Here is a 19,412-nt window from a genome sequence, read left to right on the forward strand (position 1 = left end):
TTGATGTGCTCGCCCCAATATTTATTGTTTCTGCAATGAGAATTCACCCTCTTTAGAGAATTATTTTGTAACTTATGTACAGACAAAAGTTGTTTTGAGCAACAAAATTAAATTAAAAGCAGTATTAGCAGTATACAAAAGTTTATAGCGCACAGCTTTTATCCAAAAGGTTTGCCTTTCAAATATAGTTTTCATTGATTAAGTCAATTAATCAATGTCCTGTTTGGCCTATAGGGTGTGATGTGGCTGTTACATTTCAAGCTTCAATATACTAGATTATTACATAACAGTTAAGTATAAACAAGACTTCAGTTCAGAGGCGTCATGCCCATAGGGGGCACAGGGGCACGTGCCCTCTTAGATCTGCCCTGTTTGTAGACCCTTTTCTGCAGTTGAATGACCAAAGCGCCCTCTAGTGGCCACATGGGTGGAACGTTCATATTTTTTTGAATTTCAAAATTACTAAACTTTTAAAAAATTAATAATACAAAAAATCTGGTGTTTCTATGTCAAACCATTTTGTTATATTTCAGTCTTCTGTGATGTATATAAAGTGCAATATTGGGATGCAAACTCAAAATGTTATAAATGTCAACTCAATATCTAACATGGAACAGGTGTCTTCTTTTTTTAAAGCTCAAAACCATGTGTGTGAGGTGTATACTTCTATTTCAAAGTAGATTTGTTTAAGACTACCAAGAAATACTCTATGTGACCTTGATTTAGCCCACTGCAGTAAAAGGTAATACTACTAGTCACAAAGCAATTTTATAGAGTTGGCTTTAGCTAGCCCAGATAGGTTCCCAATCTCCCAACTAGCTACCAAGAGGCCATTTCAGGCTATCAATCAAGTAGCTAGCTTGTCCAACTATCTGCATGCCTATAGGCATGCCTGCAGGAAAAGTTGGTAGACTATAAAAATAAGCAATAACTGTAAATGTACTGAATAAGACTCTCATTCCTTTCAATCTTTTACCCAGATTTTAGCTTAGATATGCAGGGAAAATAAGACATATTTTTTACAAATAATTAAGAACAATGAATATGGCTCTAGATAGCAGGGGAAATCTATTTCAGATGTTTGAAATATGCACAATTTTCCAACTTATGGCCACCACCCCCCAGCCATCCTGTTCTTTGTACCACCTCAGATTTTTGGGGTGCATGATGCCCCTGCTTCAGTTGATTTAATAAATAACACATTCAATAAAACATTTTAAATTACACAGAAAACATCACCAGTGAAAACACATTTAGCAATACACAGCATTCATTCACATCACATTCATAGCAAACCATCATCACGAAATACACAAAGTCCATCGACATGGCTTTGATGACTCAATCCACGTCCACCACGTCCAATGCAGAGAAAGGCTCTCTTCAGAAATGTTCAATCACTCTGTGAAAAGATGAAACTCATTTTATCAACTCGCTTTACTTGCTGACAAAGACAAGTGTGAAGTAGGCTAATAAATATGCCAATAATAAGGACTGTTGGAAAATGCTTTTAGGTGAGTTGGAGGTATATTCTTGCTGTACTAACCAGATCATCAAGATCATCCATCGCAGGTGGCTCTCCTTTCTTGCTCCCTAAATCCTGAATCATCTGAAATGGAAAACCATGAATTAAAGTCACACTCCGTAAGATGGCAAACCTTCAAACATAGACATAAGCCTATTTGGCAGAGTTACACTTACTTCCGCATATTGTTCGTACTCCGCCATTCCCTCATCCTCTTCGTTCGCCCAGTCTCTCCAGTTTTCGAAGTCTACAGCCAACCAATTTGGCTACAAGGGACATAATAATGATGGAAGAGAGGGAACATGTTGATAGACATTCTTTCTGGTTGAAGATAGACTCTATAATATGACGGCTTCATAGCATCGCATGGTGACTTTCTGTTTTCAGAAGTCAGCAATAACATCATTTGAATCAGCCAAGACAATTGTCTCTTTCCAGTGTGAGCATGCCCCAAGGGAGGGCACAAATCGTCTTTGTCGCCCCACTGTTTATGATGATGTCATATTGCTGAGTCTACCTTTAACACATGAAGCATTTGTCCACCCTTACATTGCTCTTAACTATTCTCAGCGGAAGACCAAATGTTCCAGTACCTTGAGATTGGCATCTTTCTGAAGACGAGGCCATGCTACATTTTCTTTAACCTTCCTGATCAAGATGTGGATACTGCGATCATAGATTTTCACTTGAGAGTCCTGTTAGAGAAATACACAGTGATGTACTACAGTATCCATAATTCTCTGTAACTTGTATCTGGTTTTTAATACATTACAGTGCTGAATACTGAAGCATAGTGTTTTCTATGTTAGTTGTGAGGAGCAAATGAACTTTGATATGAGAAAAAAAAGTGGATCCTTACGAATTTAATTACTTTGTCGTAGAAGTAAATGTGATTGTACATGTTGTTGTCGTCAACGTCTTTGCAACTGTCATAGACACAAATCCACAGAGACATACAATGTCATTAAACGTAGGCTATAACGCAACACTTTGCAATAATAACATATACTATTTATAAGCGCAATGTACAGTCATTATAGAGTGATAACACAGGCCTGTTTGTGAAATCACACACACTTACACACACACACATAGACACACACACTATTTCGACTAATACAACTTGCTAGATCACACACTTTAGGGTTACAAATTGATCAAACTCACCTTAAAACTATATAGGTATCCTGAATATCAACCTCAACATCCTTGGGGTTTTGCACCATGAAGTTAATGGCCAAATATTTCTTCTTGTCATACCATAGAGTCTGTGCTCCTTGACTATCGATAAAAACAAACAAATCATCATTAAAATATTGTTATATTGCATATGTTAACAGACTAATCACTAAATACAATTTTATTATAATGTAACAAAATGTATTTTCATTTGCATTATATGCCCAATTTACAAGGGATCTACCAACTGGCTAAAAGCACATGGGATAAGAGACCTGGAAACTTCATTTTACAGCGCTAGTGTATAAACCTAGTCTGTCAAATTAGAAAACTGCTTCTTAGCAATACATACCACTCCTCTGGTCTGGGAAGGTTTTTTGGTAACATGGCCATCTTGTTGGTACTTTGTTGATTCTAGGGAGATAATATGCTCCTGGACGTTTATGGTTCTTTTGAAGTTGACTGAGAAAGCAAGTAGCCTACTCAGAATAGTTAGCAGTATATCTACTAGGACCTGCACTATTTTTAGATCAGCTGGTATCAGCTGCTAGGGGTACATATCCCCTCCCCCCTCCACTTCCCTATCCCTATAGGCTGTAGTGGAACTCTCTGGAAAGAAGGGGCATTTTCAGTTTTCACTCCAGGACCACCCCACCTTCTGTGACTCAAGAAGATGGGGGAGGGAAATGAAAAGCTTGCCAGAAGACAGACAGAAACTGATAGCTGCCTCATTTGACATTTTTAAATAGGGTTGAAGAACTTATTGTCAATATGCTTATTATTGGTCAAAATTGGAATACAAATAGACTCAAAGTTGTGGAAGAAAGTCACACAACAGTCACACACCTGGCCTACAAAATGTGGGACATTGCTACATATTCATATTATTTAAATAGCTAAAGTGGATGAAAATAGTATTACCTGGATACTTTTAATTTCAGTGCATTTCCATAAGTTGTCTCAATAAATGCAAGAACCCATTCTCGTGGGAAAAGTATTTCAGCAGCTTTTATTTTGAATGCAGAAGCTGAAAATTGGAAATACCACAGTTGCTAACTTAGTTGGTCAGAATCGTCAGAATTAACTTTTCGTAGCAGGTTAGTAGAACTTAAGCAGCAGGTTAGGAGCATTAACGTAGCAGGTTAGGAGAATTAGGTTAAGGTTAGGAAAATGGTTAGGGTTATCTAAAATGCAACAATTTATGTTAATGTCATGGAAATTACCATCAGGGACACCTGAAGTCAATATTAAATGAATCATTCTTTATTTTCAGCAAACTGGAGAGGTTCCAACAAACTTAATGCACCATAGTACACGTCAGTCTGGAGCTCTCCCGGGGCAGTCCCGTTAGTTCTCTTATATACTTCTTTCACAGACAAGTTATATTTGCATGATTTAGCTTATTCATTATTCATAATTAATTAATAATTAGCGTTTGGTTCCTGCATGTGACTGGCACCGTCTCCTATCTTAACTTATAGAACATATTCTGGGCGTTCAACCAAAAGGTTTGAGGAGGGGGTCATGATCATCTCTACCCAGCACCTACAGGAATCAATGATTGTATGAGACAAGATGTACAATTCAAGGTTTTCTCTTCAGACAACATTTTCCATCACATTAATTTGACAAGCTAGCTAGCTACTGGAGTGCGTTCATTTCGCTTGAACGTTTGCTATGTTGTGAAACGGCTTTTACTGAACATCACGTTTCCCCAAAATGTTCTTGTACATTCTTTCGAACAGACTTTGAGTGATGTCTGCTCTGTTCGGTGGGCAATCTGCAGCAACCTCTCTTCATACTTATTTTGGTAAATTTATAAGATAGGACAAGCGGGAAGCGGGGACAGTCCAGTACAGTAGGGGACGTTAATGGGCGGGGCCACAATGATAGCTAGCCATACACCGTTAGACTGTGGCCTGTCGGAAACTGTTTTCTGTTAATGATGCTAAGGGCAGGTGTTCGGCAGGCAGGAGTGAAGGACACTGTGTGCTAGCTTAGCCAGCTAGTCCTAAGGAGGACTCCGGTACACAGCAGACGGGGGCGACACTGTGTGCTAGCTAGCACATGGTGTCACTAACTATCAAGCTAGTGTAACCGGTGTGAAATGGCTAGCTTGTTAGCGGGGTGTGCGCTAATAGCATTTCAATCAGTGACGTCACTCGCTCTGAGACCTTGAAGTAGTTGTTTCCCTTGCAGATTTTGTGGAGCGATAGGTAACGATGCTTCAAGGGTGACTGTTGTCGATGTGTACAGAGGGTCCCTGGTTCGAGGCCAGGTAGGGGTGAGGAGAGGGACGGAAGCAAAACTGTTACATTGATGCTGTTGACCCGTATCACTGGTTGCTGCAGAAAAGGAGGAAGTCAAAAGGGGAGTGAATGTAACTGGTGTGAAATGGCTAGCTAGTTAGCGGGGTGCGTGCTTATGGTGTGTCAATCAGTGACATCACTCGCTCTGAGACCTTGAAGTAGTCGTTTCCCTTGCTCTGCAAGGGCTGTAGCTTTTGTGGAGTGATGGGTAACGATGCTTCAAGGGTGACTGTTGTCTATGTGTGCAGAGGATCCCTGGTTCGAGCCTAGGTAGGGGTGAGGAGAGGGACGGAAGCTATACTGTTACACTAACAAGTACACAGTGTCGTCCCAGCCTCCCGCCTGCTGTGCTAGCGGGAGGCGGGACTATCGCTAGAGTGTCCTTCGGCCGTGCCTGTCGGCAATGGTTTTCTCCGGTATGCAGCAGGCGGGAGGCGGGGGCAACCCTGTGTGCTAGCTAACTAGCACACAGTGACACTAACTAGCAAGCTAGATAGTTAGCTACCTAGCATGAGTGAGGTGGGGGCGACCGTAGTCCTTCATTCACACCTTTCATTCACTTTTTACCTGCAGTTTTTTTAATAACGGTGAGGGCAGGCAGGAGTGAAGGACACTGTCTACCGGTGTCACTCCTGGTAGCTAGCAAGGAGGTCTTCTGTAGGCAGGGGCGAAAACACTCAAATACTTTTATTTCCCTTTTGACCCACATTCCAAAGTGTCACACAAGCATGATATGGCGCTCGAGGGGAGGGGGTGTTCATTAAATAACTAATGGAACGCTAGAGGGAGGAACGCCCCGATTTGCAAGATGCAGTTGTTTACTATTGGGGCTTGTGGGTGTTTACTATTGGGGCTTGTGGGTTTCTTACCAAGCAACTACCTCATGCTAAATTCCAGCGAGAGTTTGGACTTTTGTTTTTGTAATTGTACATTTACAGTTGTAAACTGACGGTTGTTTATTTTTTATTAAAATTATTGATAATGGGTATACTGTTGCCTCATGAGTTGTATGTGCGTGTTTACTGTGACTGTCACCCAGATATTGTTGACAACTGTCGCATTTTCGCTAAGCCATTCTCCTAACTTGCCACGTTAATTATCCTAACCTTCTACATGAATTATCCTTACCTGCCACGTTATCTCTCTTAAACTGCTATGTAAACATTAAACTGACCCGCTGTGCACCTAGCTATGGCCGGGCCAACCAATAATAGACCGCTGATGTTACACCCGTCGCTGTTCATCCACCCACGGAAGTTTTAAACCCATCGCTTGTGAGCCACCCACTTATTTTGCAACGCCTACTTTCAGACACATCGATACAACACCAGTGCACTGGTCGCAGATGTATCGTCTCGTGGTGTAGCCCAATCAGCGACGCAAAATGATATTGAGTGACAAAAAAATCTACCCAATTAGCTGATCCACTCCTTTCAACACACCCACTCACTGATACTAGAGACACCTTTGAGGAGATAGGAAACTCCATTGAGATCGTATTAACACCCATTGTGGACGTTGACTATGCGTCGTCAAAGGGCCTCGCGGTGCATTCTGGTATATTGAGACAAGGAGGGCTCTCCTTCAAGGAGTGAATGGGAGTCAATTGGGCGCCAGCTCAAAAAAACAACATTAGCATTAATTACACATCTTTTTACAAATTACAACTCTCACTATTTTCCGAGATGCAAGTTGACTAATTTGTCAGTAACACCAAATAGCAACCGCGTGACGCAGCATGACAACGTGAACGCTTTTTGTAGACATTCTGCTGTTTGGGGCCTTATAAGGTCCTCCATTGATAGCCTAAAGGGATTCCTATCTCTTCGTTTCTCTAATATCTCTGCACATACTCCAGTTCGGTCTCCATATTGGGCTGCACCTTTCAACTTGAAGTGATTTCAACAAGTTCTGGGCTAGTGAGCGTCTGCATAGTTGTACTGTGGATTTATTACATTATATTTATTTAAATTGATTTCAATGGCGTTTCAGTGTCAAAGGGACTGTTACATGCAAGAGGTATGAGGGAGAGAGAGTAACATTTGTCTACCTTGTGCTTTTTTTTAAGAGCAGGTACAATCAGGAGCTTGCTACTTACTGTTAGCTGAAAGGATCCGAGCCGACACGACAGCTAGCTAGTTAACGTTGTTACAACAAATTGTAATCTCTTTGTGTGTGTAACCTACTTTAGTTAGATGACGTTAGTAGTTGACAGGCAGAGTGAAATATTGTTTACACGATATCTAGTCTTCCAATGCCATGATGAAATGTCAATCAAAAAGCACGTTAGTCACACAATAATAAGGGATGGCTGCCGGTTTACGGGCTCCTAACCAACTCTGCTATTGTTTTTTCCCCCGCATTGTTTGTGACTAATTTTGTACGTAATGTTGCTGTTACCGTCTCTTATGACTGAAAAGAGCCCCTGGACATCAGAACAGCGATTACTCACCACGAACTGGCCGAATATTTGTTTTCTTTAATGAGTCGCGAAGGATATACTGATTTGTCGAGACAAGGCCCAAATCCCCATCATCAGTTTGAAGAAAGGGAGAGGAGGGCGGGGTGCCTTGTAAAAATTCCCCCGACAAGTAGGTAAACCACCACTACCCTCGGTATTATTGGCCAACGTGCAATCATTGGAAAACAAACTACGATCTACGATTTAAGACTGCCCTACCAGCGGACATTAATAACTGTATTATTTAAACTGGGTGGTTCGAGCCCTGATTGCTCATTGGCTGACAGCCGTGGTATATCAGACCGTATACCAAGGGTATGACAAAACATGTATTTTTACTGCTCTAATTACGTTGTTAACCAGTTTATAATAGCAATAGGGCACCCCTGGGGTTAGTGATATATGACCAATATACCACTGCTAAGGGCTCTGTCCAGCACTCCATGTTGCATCGTGCTTAAGAACATCCCTTTGCCGTGGTACACCACCCCCTCGGGCCTTACTGCTTAAATACCTTATGTTTCACCAACACTTGGCTAAACGACGACATGGATAATATAGAGCTGGCTTGTTTCTCTTGTGTTTCGGCAGGACAGAGCAGCTACTAATGGTAAGATAAGGGGCAGGGGTGTGTGTCTATTTGTCAATAAGTGCTGGTGCGTGATGTCCAATATTAAAGAAGTCTCGAGGTTTTGCTCGCCTGAGGTAGAATACCTCATGATAAGCTGTAGACCACACTATCAACCAAGAGAGTTCTCATCTACTCAGGCTCCCGAGTGGCGCAGTGGTCTAAGGCACTGCTTCTCAGCGCTAGAGGTGGCACTACAGACCCTGGTTCGATTCAAGGCTGTATCATAACCGGCCGTGATTGGAAGTCCCATAGGGTGGCGCACAATTGGCCCAGTGTTGTCCGAGTTTAAATAAGAATTTGTTCTTAACTGACTTGCCTAGTTAAATAAATATTTTAAAAAATATTCATAGCTGTCTATTTACCACCATAAACTGATGCTTGCCATAAGGCCTTAAGCAAACAATAAAATGCTCATCCAGAAGCGTTGCGCCTAGTGACCGGGCACTTTAATGCAGGCTAACTTAAATCTGTTTTACCTCATTTCTACCAGGATGTGCAAGCAGAGGAAAACAAATCTGACTGTAATTCTATCCCCTTGATTCCTGCATAAAAGCAAAAACTAAAGTAGGAAGTACCAGTGACTCGCTCAATACGTAAGTGGTGACGCGGATGCTACGCTACAGGACTGCTTTGCTATCACAGACTGGAATATGTTCCGGGATTCATCCAATGGCATCGAGGAGTATACCACCTCAGTCACCGGCTTCATCAATAAGTGCATTGACGACATCGTCCCCACAGTAGAAGTACATACATTTCCCAACCAGAAGCAATGGATTACAGGCAACATCCGCACCGAGCTAAAGGCTAGAGCTTCCGCTTTCAAGGATTGGGACACTAATCCGGACACTTATAAGAAGTCCCACTATACCCTCAGACGAACCAATCAAATAGGCAAAGCGTCAATAGAGGACTAAGATTGAATCATTCTACACTGGCTCTGACGCTCGTCGGATGTGGCAGGGCTTGAAAACTATTACTATTAGTACAAAGAGAAACCGAGCTTCCCAGTGACGTGAACCTACCAGACGAGCTAAATGCCTTTTTTTTATGCTCGCTTAGAGGCAACCAACACTGAAGCATGCATGAGAGCACCAGCTTTTCCGGACGACTGTGTGATCACGCTCTCCGTAGCCGATGTAAGCAAGACCTTTTAAACAGGTCAACATACACAAACCCGCGGGGCCAGACGAATTACTAGGACATAGACCCACTCCAATTCGCATACCGCCCCAACAGAGCCACAGATAACGCAATCTCAATTGCACTCCACACTGCCCTTTCCCACCTGGACAAAAGGAACACCTATGGGAGAATGCTGTTCATTTACTACAGTTCAGTGTTCAACACCATGGTGCCCACCAAGCTCATCACTAAGCTAAGGATCCTGGGACTAAACCCCCCCCCCCCCCCTCTGCATCTTGATCCTGGACATCCTGACGGGCCGCCCCCGGTGGTAAGGGTAGGCAACAACACATCTGCCACGCTGATCCTCAACACTGGGGCCCCTTAGGGGTGCGTGCTTAGTCCCCTCCTGTACTCCTTGTTCACCCAAGGCTGTGTGGCCAAGCACGACTCCAACTTCATCATTAAGTTTGCTGATGACACAACAGTGGTAGGCCTGATCATCGACAATGATGAGACAGCCTATAGGGAGGTGGTCAGAGACCTGGCAGTGTGGTGCCAGGACAACAACCTCTCTCTTAATGTGAGCAAGATAAAGGAGCTCATCGTGGAATACAGGAAAGGAGGGCCGAACAGGCCCCCATTGACAGGACTGAAGTGGAGCGGGTTGAGAGTTTCAAGTTCCTTGGTGTCAACATCACCAACAAACTATCATGGTCCAAACACACCAAGACAGTTGTGAAGAGGGAACGACAACACCTTTCCGCCTCAGGAGACTGAAAAGATTTGGCATGTGTCCCCAAATCGTCAAAAGGTTCTACAGCTGCACAATTGAGAGCAACTGCTTGGCATCTGACTGTAAGGCGCTACAGAGGGTCGTGCATACGGCACAGTAGATCACTGGGGCCAAGCTTCCTGATATCCATGACCTATGTCCTTGGTGGTGTCAGAGGAAGGCCCAAAAAATGGCCAAATACTCCAGTCACCCAAGCCATAGACTGTTCTCTCTGCTACCACACGGCAAGTGGTGCCTGAGCGCCAAGTCTAGGAACAAAAGGCTCCTTAACAGCTTCTGCCCCCAAGCCATAAGACTGCTAAACAACTAAAGGGTCACCCGGACTATTTACAGTGACCCCCCCCCCCCTTTGTTTTTACACTGCCGCGACTTGCTGTTTATTATCTATGCATAGTCGCTCTACAAATTACCTCGACTAACCTGTACCCCGCACATTCACTCGGTACCGGTAACACCTGTATATAGCCTCGTTATTGTTATGTAAATGTATTGTTACTTGTTTTGTTTTTTACTTTAGTTTATTTAGTAAATATTTTCTTAACTCTATTTCATGAACTGCATTGTTGGTTAAGGACCTGTTAGTAAGCGTTTCACTGTAAGGTCTACACCTGTTGTTTTTGGCGCGTGTGACTGATTTTGATTTGAAATCAAGCTAGCTAACAGCTAGCTAGCTGGCATAGACCGGATTTAACTGACATGGGTCTGTTTGTTTATGATCCTAATGCAAGTTTTTCTGCTTCATGAAATTTAATGTAGTCCTGTTTTCAAGCCCGAACAGCCATGGTCACTGTTTCTTTCATAGATCTCTTGATTTATGAAATAGCTACTACCAAAGAAACTGAATTAAACCAAGATATCTGTGCTACCAAATATACTGGTAACAAGCTCCTGTCTGTGCTACTACCAGCTGTTGTTCGAGCTAAATGTGTTTCCAAATGCCAGAGTCACTGGCTGGGTACATTTTTCCTTGGCATAAATTAGGTGTTTTCAACTGACTGTCATCATAATGTTGCAAATTGTCTTTCTCTCTGCAGTTTGTCACCTCAGTGGTGGCTTGCTCACCTGGTGAAATGAAACAAGAAATCAATGGGAAGAAAGAAACCGTTAAAGGCTTCAATGTCAAGCTCCAAGACACCATATTGTTTCCTGAGGGAGGTGGTCAGGTAAGTACAGGAAAGCCAAAATGTTCACTGAACTACCCCTCTCTTTCTGGTGAGAAAAGGATGGGGTGGTGTGCTGTAAGTGGTAGGACGCAGGCTTACACCGAGTATCTTCGATCACCAGCCAGATGACCACGGGCTGATTGGAGATGTGCCGGTGCTGCGGGTGACGAGGCAGGGAGCTGAGGCTGTGCACTTTGTGAGTTCAGCTCTAGAGGTGGGCCAGGAGGTGCAGCTGAAGGTGGACTGGGAGCGGAGGTTTGACCACATGCAGCAACACTCAGGTAAGAGCACAGACAGGATTTACCGTATGTGCAGTGCAAAACTGTACAATTCAGCTTCTCAGAAACAATGACATGTATTTATGCAGTACGATTAAGCGGTGCGTTCAGTATAGCCTACTTGAAGGTACCGTTGCATAAATCCTGACTTGTTTTTACCTGGTCCTTAGGGCAACATCTAATCACAGCTATTGCAGAATCCATGTTTGGGTACAAGACCACATCCTGGTAAGCATGCAGAAAGCACATTGATTTCAGTGCCTGCACTTGTACAAAAAAAAGTAATGCTTTGGTTACTAGCTACATAATTTCCTTTTTAACATGACCATTAAGTGAAGTTAGCATTTTTTTGCATCAATCTTTCTCTTTAATTGGCATGTTCTAGGGAGTTGGGGCGTCAGCGCAGCACCATAGAGCTGGACACTCCCTCCATGAAGCCTGCCCAGATGGAGGCCCTCGAGGCAGCAGTCAATGAGAAGATACGTGCTCATGTTCCCGTCGCTGTTCAGGTCCTCTCCTTAAATGACCCTGCATTGGAACAGGTGGGCATCATTCATATCGAGTAAACACAAAAAAATGCACCAGAGAAAAGATTGTCAGTATGTCAGAATGAGTATGTCACTATGCACTATTTCTCCATATTTCACGTCGCTTTTGGGACTATACGTTTCTATCTGACATTTTGGTAAAAATGTGTTATTGCGTAGTTGCTCTATAGGTGGTCCTTTACATGTGAGGTACACTATATATACAAAAGTATGTGGACACCCCTTCAAATTAGTGGATTCTTCTATTTCAGCCACACCCGTTGTTGACATGTAAAAATAGAGCACACAGTCATGCAATTTCCATAGACAAAAATTGGCAGTAGAATGGCCTTATTGAAGAGCTCAGCGTGGCACCGTCATAGGATTCCACCTTTCTAACAAGTCAGTTCCTCAAATTTCTGCCCTGCTAGAGCTGGCCCTTTAGTGGAGGGAAATCTTAACACTACAGCATACAATGACATTCTAGACAATTATGTGCTTCCAACTTTGTGGCAACAGTTTGGGAAAGGTGGAATCCTAATGACAATGCCCCCGTCCACAAAGCGAGGTACATACAGAAATGGTTTGTCAAGATTGGTGTGGAAGAACTTGACTGGCCTGCACAGAGCCCTGACCTCAACTCCACTGAACACCTTTGGGATGAATTGGAACGCCGACTGCGATCCAGGCCTAATCGCCCAACATCAGTACCCGACCTCACAAATGCTTTTGTGGCTTAATGGAAGCAAGTCCCCACAGCAATGTTTCAACATCTAGTAGAAAGCCTTCCCAGAAGAGTGGAGGCTGTTACAGCAGCAAAGGGGGACCAACTCAATATTAATGCCCGTGATTTTGGAATGAGATGTTCGACGAGCAGGTGTCTACATACTTTTGGTCATGTAGTGCATGTCAGATTCTTTTTTTTTGGGGGGGGGGGGGGGGAATTACGATGAAAGAAACATAAAAGTTCTATCTGCGCAAACACCTTTTAACTTGGTGCTATGAGGTTCTATCTGTTCCAATCACACAATGCTGGGTTGTCAATCAAAATAATGTATGTAAGGTGATATACTAATTGAATCATGAAAGACCAAGACATCACAAAACAGTTCTGAGATCTGGGACTTGAAAAATACTTATTTCAAAACTATACAGTGCATTCGGAAAGTATTCAGACCCCTTGACTTCTCCCACATTTTGTTACGTTACAGCCTTATTCTAAAATGGATGAAATACTTTTTCCCCCCTCATCAATCTACAGGTTTTTAGAAATGTTTGCAAATGTATTAAAAAGAAAAAACGGATACCTTTTATATAAGTATTCAGACCCTTTGCTATGAGACTCTAAATTCAGGTGCATCCTGTTTTCATTGATCATCCTTGATGTTTCTACAACTTGGATTCAACTGGTTGCATCACCACCTGGTATGGCACCTGCTCACTGACTCGGTTCCGATACCCCCTGTATATAGCCTCGTTATTGTTATTATTTCACGATAAGGTTGTTGTATTCGGCACCTGTGATAAATAAAGTTTGATTTGATATCAGAGCAAAAACCAAGCAATGAGGTTGAAGGAATTGTCCGTGGAGCGCCAAGACAGGATTGTGTTGCCACAGATCTGTGGAAGGGTACCAAATTTTTTTTGCAACATTGAAGGTCCCCAAGAACAGTGGCCTCCATCATTCTTAAATGGAAGAAGTTTGGAACCACCAAGACTCTTCCTAGAGCTGGCCGCCCTGCAAAACTGAGTAATCGGGGGAGAAGGAGCTTGGTTAGTGAGGTGATCAAGAACCTGATGGTCACTCTGACAGAGCTCTAGAGTTCCTCTGTGGAGATGGAAGAACCTTCCAGAAGGACAACCATCTCTGCAGCACTCCACCAATAAGGTTCTATCGGCGCAAAGCATAGTTCTGAGATATTGAGCATCGATGTTCTCACATCCCAGAACTGTTTTGTAGTGAATTCTTTCATTACCCATTAAGGTCCTCACCTAAAAAAAAAAAAAAAAAAAGTACCAGAAAGAGTGTAGAAATCCCCCAAAAATTTTTTTAGGGGGGTTCAATCGCAGATAGAACGTTATGGCTCTCAAATGTCAATCTGGGTTCAACCATAAAGTCACAGAATGTTTAAATTATTTCAATAAAAACTAGACATTTAATGATTAAATAATGAGAATACCTTTCCATCTTTCTAAAAACATCAAATATATGAATTCATGTTCATCACACATTTGTTGAAGTGATAGTTACCTAAAATGACAAATACACTATATCCAACGGATAACTAGCAACATTGCTAAAGCTTAGCTAGGGATGAGTAAACATATATACATTTTCTGGTCTCTGACACCAGAAGTAAACTATACTTGCTAGTTATCAATAAAATGTGGTAAGTTTGTAAATTTAGTGAAATACCCCTTCCATGGAGGTTTTCATATTGTCATAGAACAAGACAAAAACAGCAATGCCTCTCCCAAGGGCCTTAAGCGTGTTTAAGGCACCTGTATTTGTTTTTACCATAGATCTTCTTCCCAAAAAGTGGTGGAACAAAATCTAAGTAACAGAAAAAGAGGACCAGAACCTATGATATGAATAAAGGACTTAGGACTACATGTTTAAATCTGCAAAATGTACAGTCCATTCAGAAAGTATTCAGACCCCTTGACTTTCCACTTTGTTACATTAGTCTTACTCTAAAATGGATGAAATAGTTTTTCCCACTCACCCCACACACACTACCCCATAATGACAAAGAGAAAAAAAGAACACAGACCCTTTACTCAGTACTTTGTTGAAGCACCTTTGGCAGCGATTACATGGTATGACACTACAGGCACACCTTTATTTGGGGACTTTCTCCCCAAGCTCAGTCAGGTTGAATGGGGAGCGTCACTGCACAGCTATTTTCAGGTTTCTCTAGAGATGTTCGATCAGCAAGCCACTCCTGCATTGTCTTGGCTGTGTGCTTAGGGTCGCTGTCCTGTTGGAAGGTGCATCTTCGCCCCCAGTCCTGAGCGCTCTGGAGCAGGTTTTCATTAAGGATCTCGCTGTACTTTGCTCCGTTCATCTTTCCCTCACCCCTGACTAGTCTCCCAGTCCCTGCCTCTGAAAAACATCCCCTCAGCATGATGCTGCCACCACGCTTCACCGTAGGGATGATGCCAGGTTTCCTCCAGACGTGACACTTGGCATTCTGGCCTAAGAGTTCAACCTTGGTTTCAGACCAGAGAATCTTGTTTCTCATGGTCAGAGTCCTTTAGGTGCCTCTTGGCAAACTCCAAGCGGGCTGTCATGTGCCTTTTACTGAGGAGTGCCTTCCGCCTGGCAACCCTAACATAAAAGGCCTGATTGTCCCAAGGTTTCCAGTCTTGCCAAAGCTGTGTTGACTTCCCTTGTGACGTATTTACCCATGAGCTGTGCGAAATGACTACTGTATATTTTAAGTCGTCGTGTTGTATATCTACTAGGTGAGGAGTCGCGGTCTCCCGGACGACGCAGCGGGGCCTATCCGGATCATCGACATCGAGGGCATTGACGTCAACATGTGCTGTGGGACCCACGTGTCCAACCTCAGTCACTTACAGGTGGAACCTCCAGACCTTACACAACTGTCAAACACTGTCACCTTTACAGTATGGGGTTATGTTTATGTCCTAACCACACCGCCTCCCCTCCTACTTTGCTGATGGGTTTAATATGTGATGCTATGTAGCTCACCTCTTGTATTTTTAATGTGGCTTAATATGGCTTTATGGATGTAACGCTTCTCTCACTTTTTGACAGATTTGAATCTGTGTTTTAGGTCATAAAACTCCTGGGGACTGAGAAAGGAAAGAAGAACAAAACTAATCTGTTATTTCTAGTGGGAAACCGGGTCCTGAAGTATGCTGAGAAAAGCTACAGCACAGAACGCTCACTGGTATCCCTCCTCAAGTGAGTTCTGTGAGGCAATGGTGAATGTGGCAAGAACCTAATGTGCTCTAAATTATATATAGTGATTTTAAAATGCAATCGATGTTAAGAAATAAAGTTTGTAACACTTGATTGGACTGTGTTTGACAGAACGGGACCAGATGATCATGTTGATACAGTGGACAAGATCCAGAAGACTGTTAAGGGGCTACAGAAAGTGAGCTATTGAAAACCTTCTGTTGCTCTGAAATTCCCCTATTCTGCCTTCAATTTAATCATTAAACAAACTGTTTTCATTTGACAGAGTAACCTGGGCCTACTGAGAGACATGGCTGTTCTAATAGCCCAGAACTTCAAGTGCAACCCAGAGAGGGGCAACTTCTTTACCTTACACAAGTGAGGGTCTCTCCACATAGAGTACGGCAGGTAGCCTAGCAGTTAGAGCATTGGGCCAGTAACCGAAAGTTCGCTGGTTCGAATACCCTAGCCAACAAGGTGAAAAATCTGTGGATGTGCCCTGGAGCAAGGCACTTGCCACTCATTTGCTTCAGGGTCGCTGTGCTTCTATGGCTGACTGCAATAACAAGTCATTTCACTGCACCTATCCAGTGTATGTAACAGTAAAAACATATTTTTCTTTACTTCTATTTTTTGATGGACAGATGATATGACTTGGCTGATAATCTGTCATTGAAAGTTTTCATCAGTTTATTAAAATAGTCAAGATCATTTTTTCTCTGTTTAGGAAGGAGGGTGACAACGAGTTCATGAGTATCATAGCCAATGAAATAGGCACTGAGGTAAGATTATTACTCTTTATGTTCCGTGTCTAATATTCTTTAGTGAAATGCATCTAAGGTTTACTGTAAGTAGCGTTGTACCATTGACTACATTGGAAATTAAGAGGTGTTGTGTTATGAATACCTAATATACCATTATCCCTCCTGCTTTTTTTGTCTCGTAGGAGACTTTGGTTTTCCTGACTGTTGGAGAGGAGAAAGGACCAGGGCTGTTCCTGCTGGCAGGACCCAGTGGGAAAGTGTCTGAACTGGGACCACGGTAAGAACTGAATGGGCTCGGCATTAGGAAATCCATTTGATTAGCTCCTGTTCAGGCGCTTGGATGTTTTGTGTTTCGACTAAATGTAAAGTGGGTTCTTATTCTGCAGAATAAACTAGGCAATGTCCCTAAATAGTCATTATTTCAAACTCAGACAAAGACTTTGTCTGAAATGTATAACAACTTGGTGCTGTGTCTGTATTGCAGAGTGCTGGAGATGCTCCAGGGCAAAGGGGCTGGGAAGAACGGGCGCTTCCAGGGCAAAGTAAACAGCATGGCACGCCGAGGGGAGGTGGAGACCCTAATACAGGAACAATGCAAGAACGAGCAGTAATGGATGACTGGTGTGTATATACCCCCCCCCCGCCAGAAACTCAAGCACATGATGACCGCAACATAGGTGACTCACTGCCGTTCTCGACCAGCTTTGCTAGCAGGTTGACATTTATTCCGCTAGATAGGCCACATAGTCAAAATAGGCTATATTGTAAAATTAATGAAAACAAAAATGAGCATTTTGGTCTTAATTTAAGGTTCGGGTTAGCAGTGTGGTTAGGTTTTAAAATCAGATTTGATGACTTTGTGGCTGTGCCTGCTAGTGACCACTGCAGAACTCTGCCAAATACATCACAATAAATTCCAACCTGTGCTTTGCTAAGTAATGATACTTCTGACCTCGGTGTACAGTCTAAATCAAGGAACTGTAGAATACCTTCCTAATATTCAGTTGCACCCCCCCTTTTTCCCTCAGAATAGCCTCTACAAGGTGTCGAACGCGTTTCACAGAGATGCCTGCCCATGTTGACTCCAATGCTTCCCACAGTTGTCAAGTTGTCTGGATGTCCTTTGGGTGGTGGATGCACACAGGAAACTGTTGCGTGTGAAAAACCCAGCAGCATTGCCGTTCTTGGCCCACTGAAGGGGCTCTGCATTGGGACCTACTACCATATCCCCCGTTCAAAGACACTTAAATCTTTTGTCCTGTCAATTCACCCTCTGAATGGCACACATACACAATCCATGTCTCAAGGCTGAAAAATACTTCTTAAACGTGTCTCCTGCTCTTCATCTACACTGATTGAAGTGGATTTAACAGGAGAAATCAATAAGGCATCATAGCGTTCACCTGAAAATGGCGCCGACAGATGGGGCTGCCGTGCTTCTAGCTCTTAGGCAACTTTGCAGTATTTGATTCACCTGGTCAGTCTGTCATGGGAAGAGCATGCGTTCCTAATGTTTTGTACACTCGGTGTACATTTTTACTTTTTTGGCTATATCGTATCATTTAATGAAAACAAAAATTGTCTAAATGGTCTTAATTTAAGGCAAGGGTTAGGCATTAAGGTTAAAATCATATTTTATGACTTTGGCAGTGCCAGCTAGTGACAACTGCAGAGCTGCATCCAGGACCAGATTCATTTCAGTAAAAGTCTACCTGTGCTTTGCTAAGTAACGATACTTCTGACCTCAGAGATGACCACAGTGTACAGTCTAAATCAAGGAGTTGTATATATTATGAATAAGAATACTAGATATATTCATGAATATAAGTTAGGGAAAATGGCAAAATTAACATGTTTAACATGTTGGACTAAGGAAGCACACCCATGTAATTAATGATTTAACATTGCATTAATTTTGAATGTGTTTATCAGTCTATTTTTTAAAATTATTTTGTATATTTCACCTTCAATAAATCAAAGGAAAGTATATACATTTGGACAGTCATTTTCATTTGGTCTGCAGTTGCATAACCAAAAGAAGGACCGACCTTGTCAATTAACTTGCCAGTCAAATATTGATGGTTCAGCCAAGGCTGTCAGTTCTACGTATTTGCAGGGAGTGACGGCTGTGTGACGTGTGAACCAGTAATCAGTGAGCGTGAGGCCAAAGTCCAGGGTTCCATATACAGATGTAGGATCTTCATTTGATCACCCTGTTGCAGGAATGCACACTTAGTGTATTTGAGCTTTACAAAGGCTTCTAAACCTGTCAGAATTGATTTGCTCTTAAAAAAAAAAAATGTATCAACCCCTACAAACGTATTTCACATTTTCTGTTGCTGAAGGATCTGTATGGTTGATGACAATTGGTTTGGCTCATATTGTTAGCTGCTGATTTTGGGGTTTGAAAACCATGTCATGATTGTGCAGCAGGGTAGCCTAGTGGTTAGTGTTGGGCCAGTAACTGAAAGGTTGCTAGCTCGAGTCCCCAAGCTGACAAGGTAAAAATCTGTTATTCTGCCCCTGATCAAGGCAGTTAACCCACTGTTCCTAGGCTGTCATTGAAAATAAGAATTTGTTCTTAACTGACTTGCCTAGTTAAATAAAATTGGTCATTTTACCACTGCTGCATTTTCTAATTTTTTGTGGACTTGCTTATGGTTTATCAGTTATTTGTGTCATTAATGATAGGAAACAATGTTGAATGTGTCTGAACTGATACC

The 19,412-nt window shown here is 42.5% G+C and overlaps 2 protein-coding genes across 6 annotated transcripts; one reads left to right on the forward strand and one right to left on the reverse strand.

Annotated features, from left to right (window-relative positions):
- On the reverse strand, nt 1-3,231 carry LOC139570219 (putative protein PTGES3L). Of its 2 annotated transcripts, none has more exons than XM_071391902.1 (7): nt 3,057-3,231; nt 2,693-2,806; nt 2,385-2,451; nt 2,119-2,220; nt 1,702-1,791; nt 1,547-1,609; nt 1-1,402 (listed from the first exon to the last, which is right to left on the reverse strand). In XM_071391902.1, exons 1-7 carry the CDS (start codon nt 3,095-3,097, stop codon nt 1,394-1,396), a joined length of 486 nt encoding a protein of 161 aa, XP_071248003.1. In that variant the 5' UTR covers nt 3,098-3,231; the 3' UTR covers nt 1-1,393. The 2 variants fall into 2 exon arrangements, with proteins under 2 accessions (XP_071248003.1, XP_071248004.1); XM_071391903.1 differs by having other exon boundaries at nt 2,397-2,451; nt 3,057-3,228.
- A 3,622-nt stretch (nt 3,232-6,853) lies between these two features.
- On the forward strand, nt 6,854-19,309 carry aarsd1 (alanyl-tRNA synthetase domain containing 1). 4 transcript variants are annotated; one of them, XR_011674031.1, is made up of 13 exons: nt 6,854-7,032; nt 11,061-11,189; nt 11,311-11,470; nt 11,638-11,695; nt 11,853-12,009; nt 15,463-15,579; nt 15,798-15,928; nt 16,058-16,124; nt 16,212-16,303; nt 16,653-16,707; nt 16,872-16,966; nt 17,174-17,366; nt 17,718-19,309. XR_011674031.1 is itself a non-coding variant. In XM_071391899.1 (13 exons), exons 1-12 carry the CDS (start codon nt 6,994-6,996, stop codon nt 17,298-17,300), a joined length of 1,227 nt encoding a protein of 408 aa, XP_071248000.1. In that variant the 5' UTR covers nt 6,854-6,993; the 3' UTR covers nt 17,301-17,310; nt 17,718-19,309. The 4 variants fall into 4 exon arrangements, 3 of the variants coding, with proteins under 3 accessions (XP_071248000.1, XP_071247999.1, XP_071248001.1); XM_071391899.1 differs by having other exon boundaries at nt 17,174-17,310; XM_071391900.1 differs by adding an exon at nt 7,434-7,604 and having other exon boundaries at nt 6,857-7,032; nt 17,174-19,309.
- The last annotated feature ends 103 nt before the right edge of the window (nt 19,310-19,412 follow it).

This window comes from Salvelinus alpinus, chromosome 3 (genome assembly GCF_045679555.1).
Source record: "Salvelinus alpinus chromosome 3, SLU_Salpinus.1, whole genome shotgun sequence".
In the NCBI taxonomy this organism is placed as follows: Eukaryota; Metazoa; Chordata; class Actinopteri; order Salmoniformes; family Salmonidae; genus Salvelinus; species Salvelinus alpinus.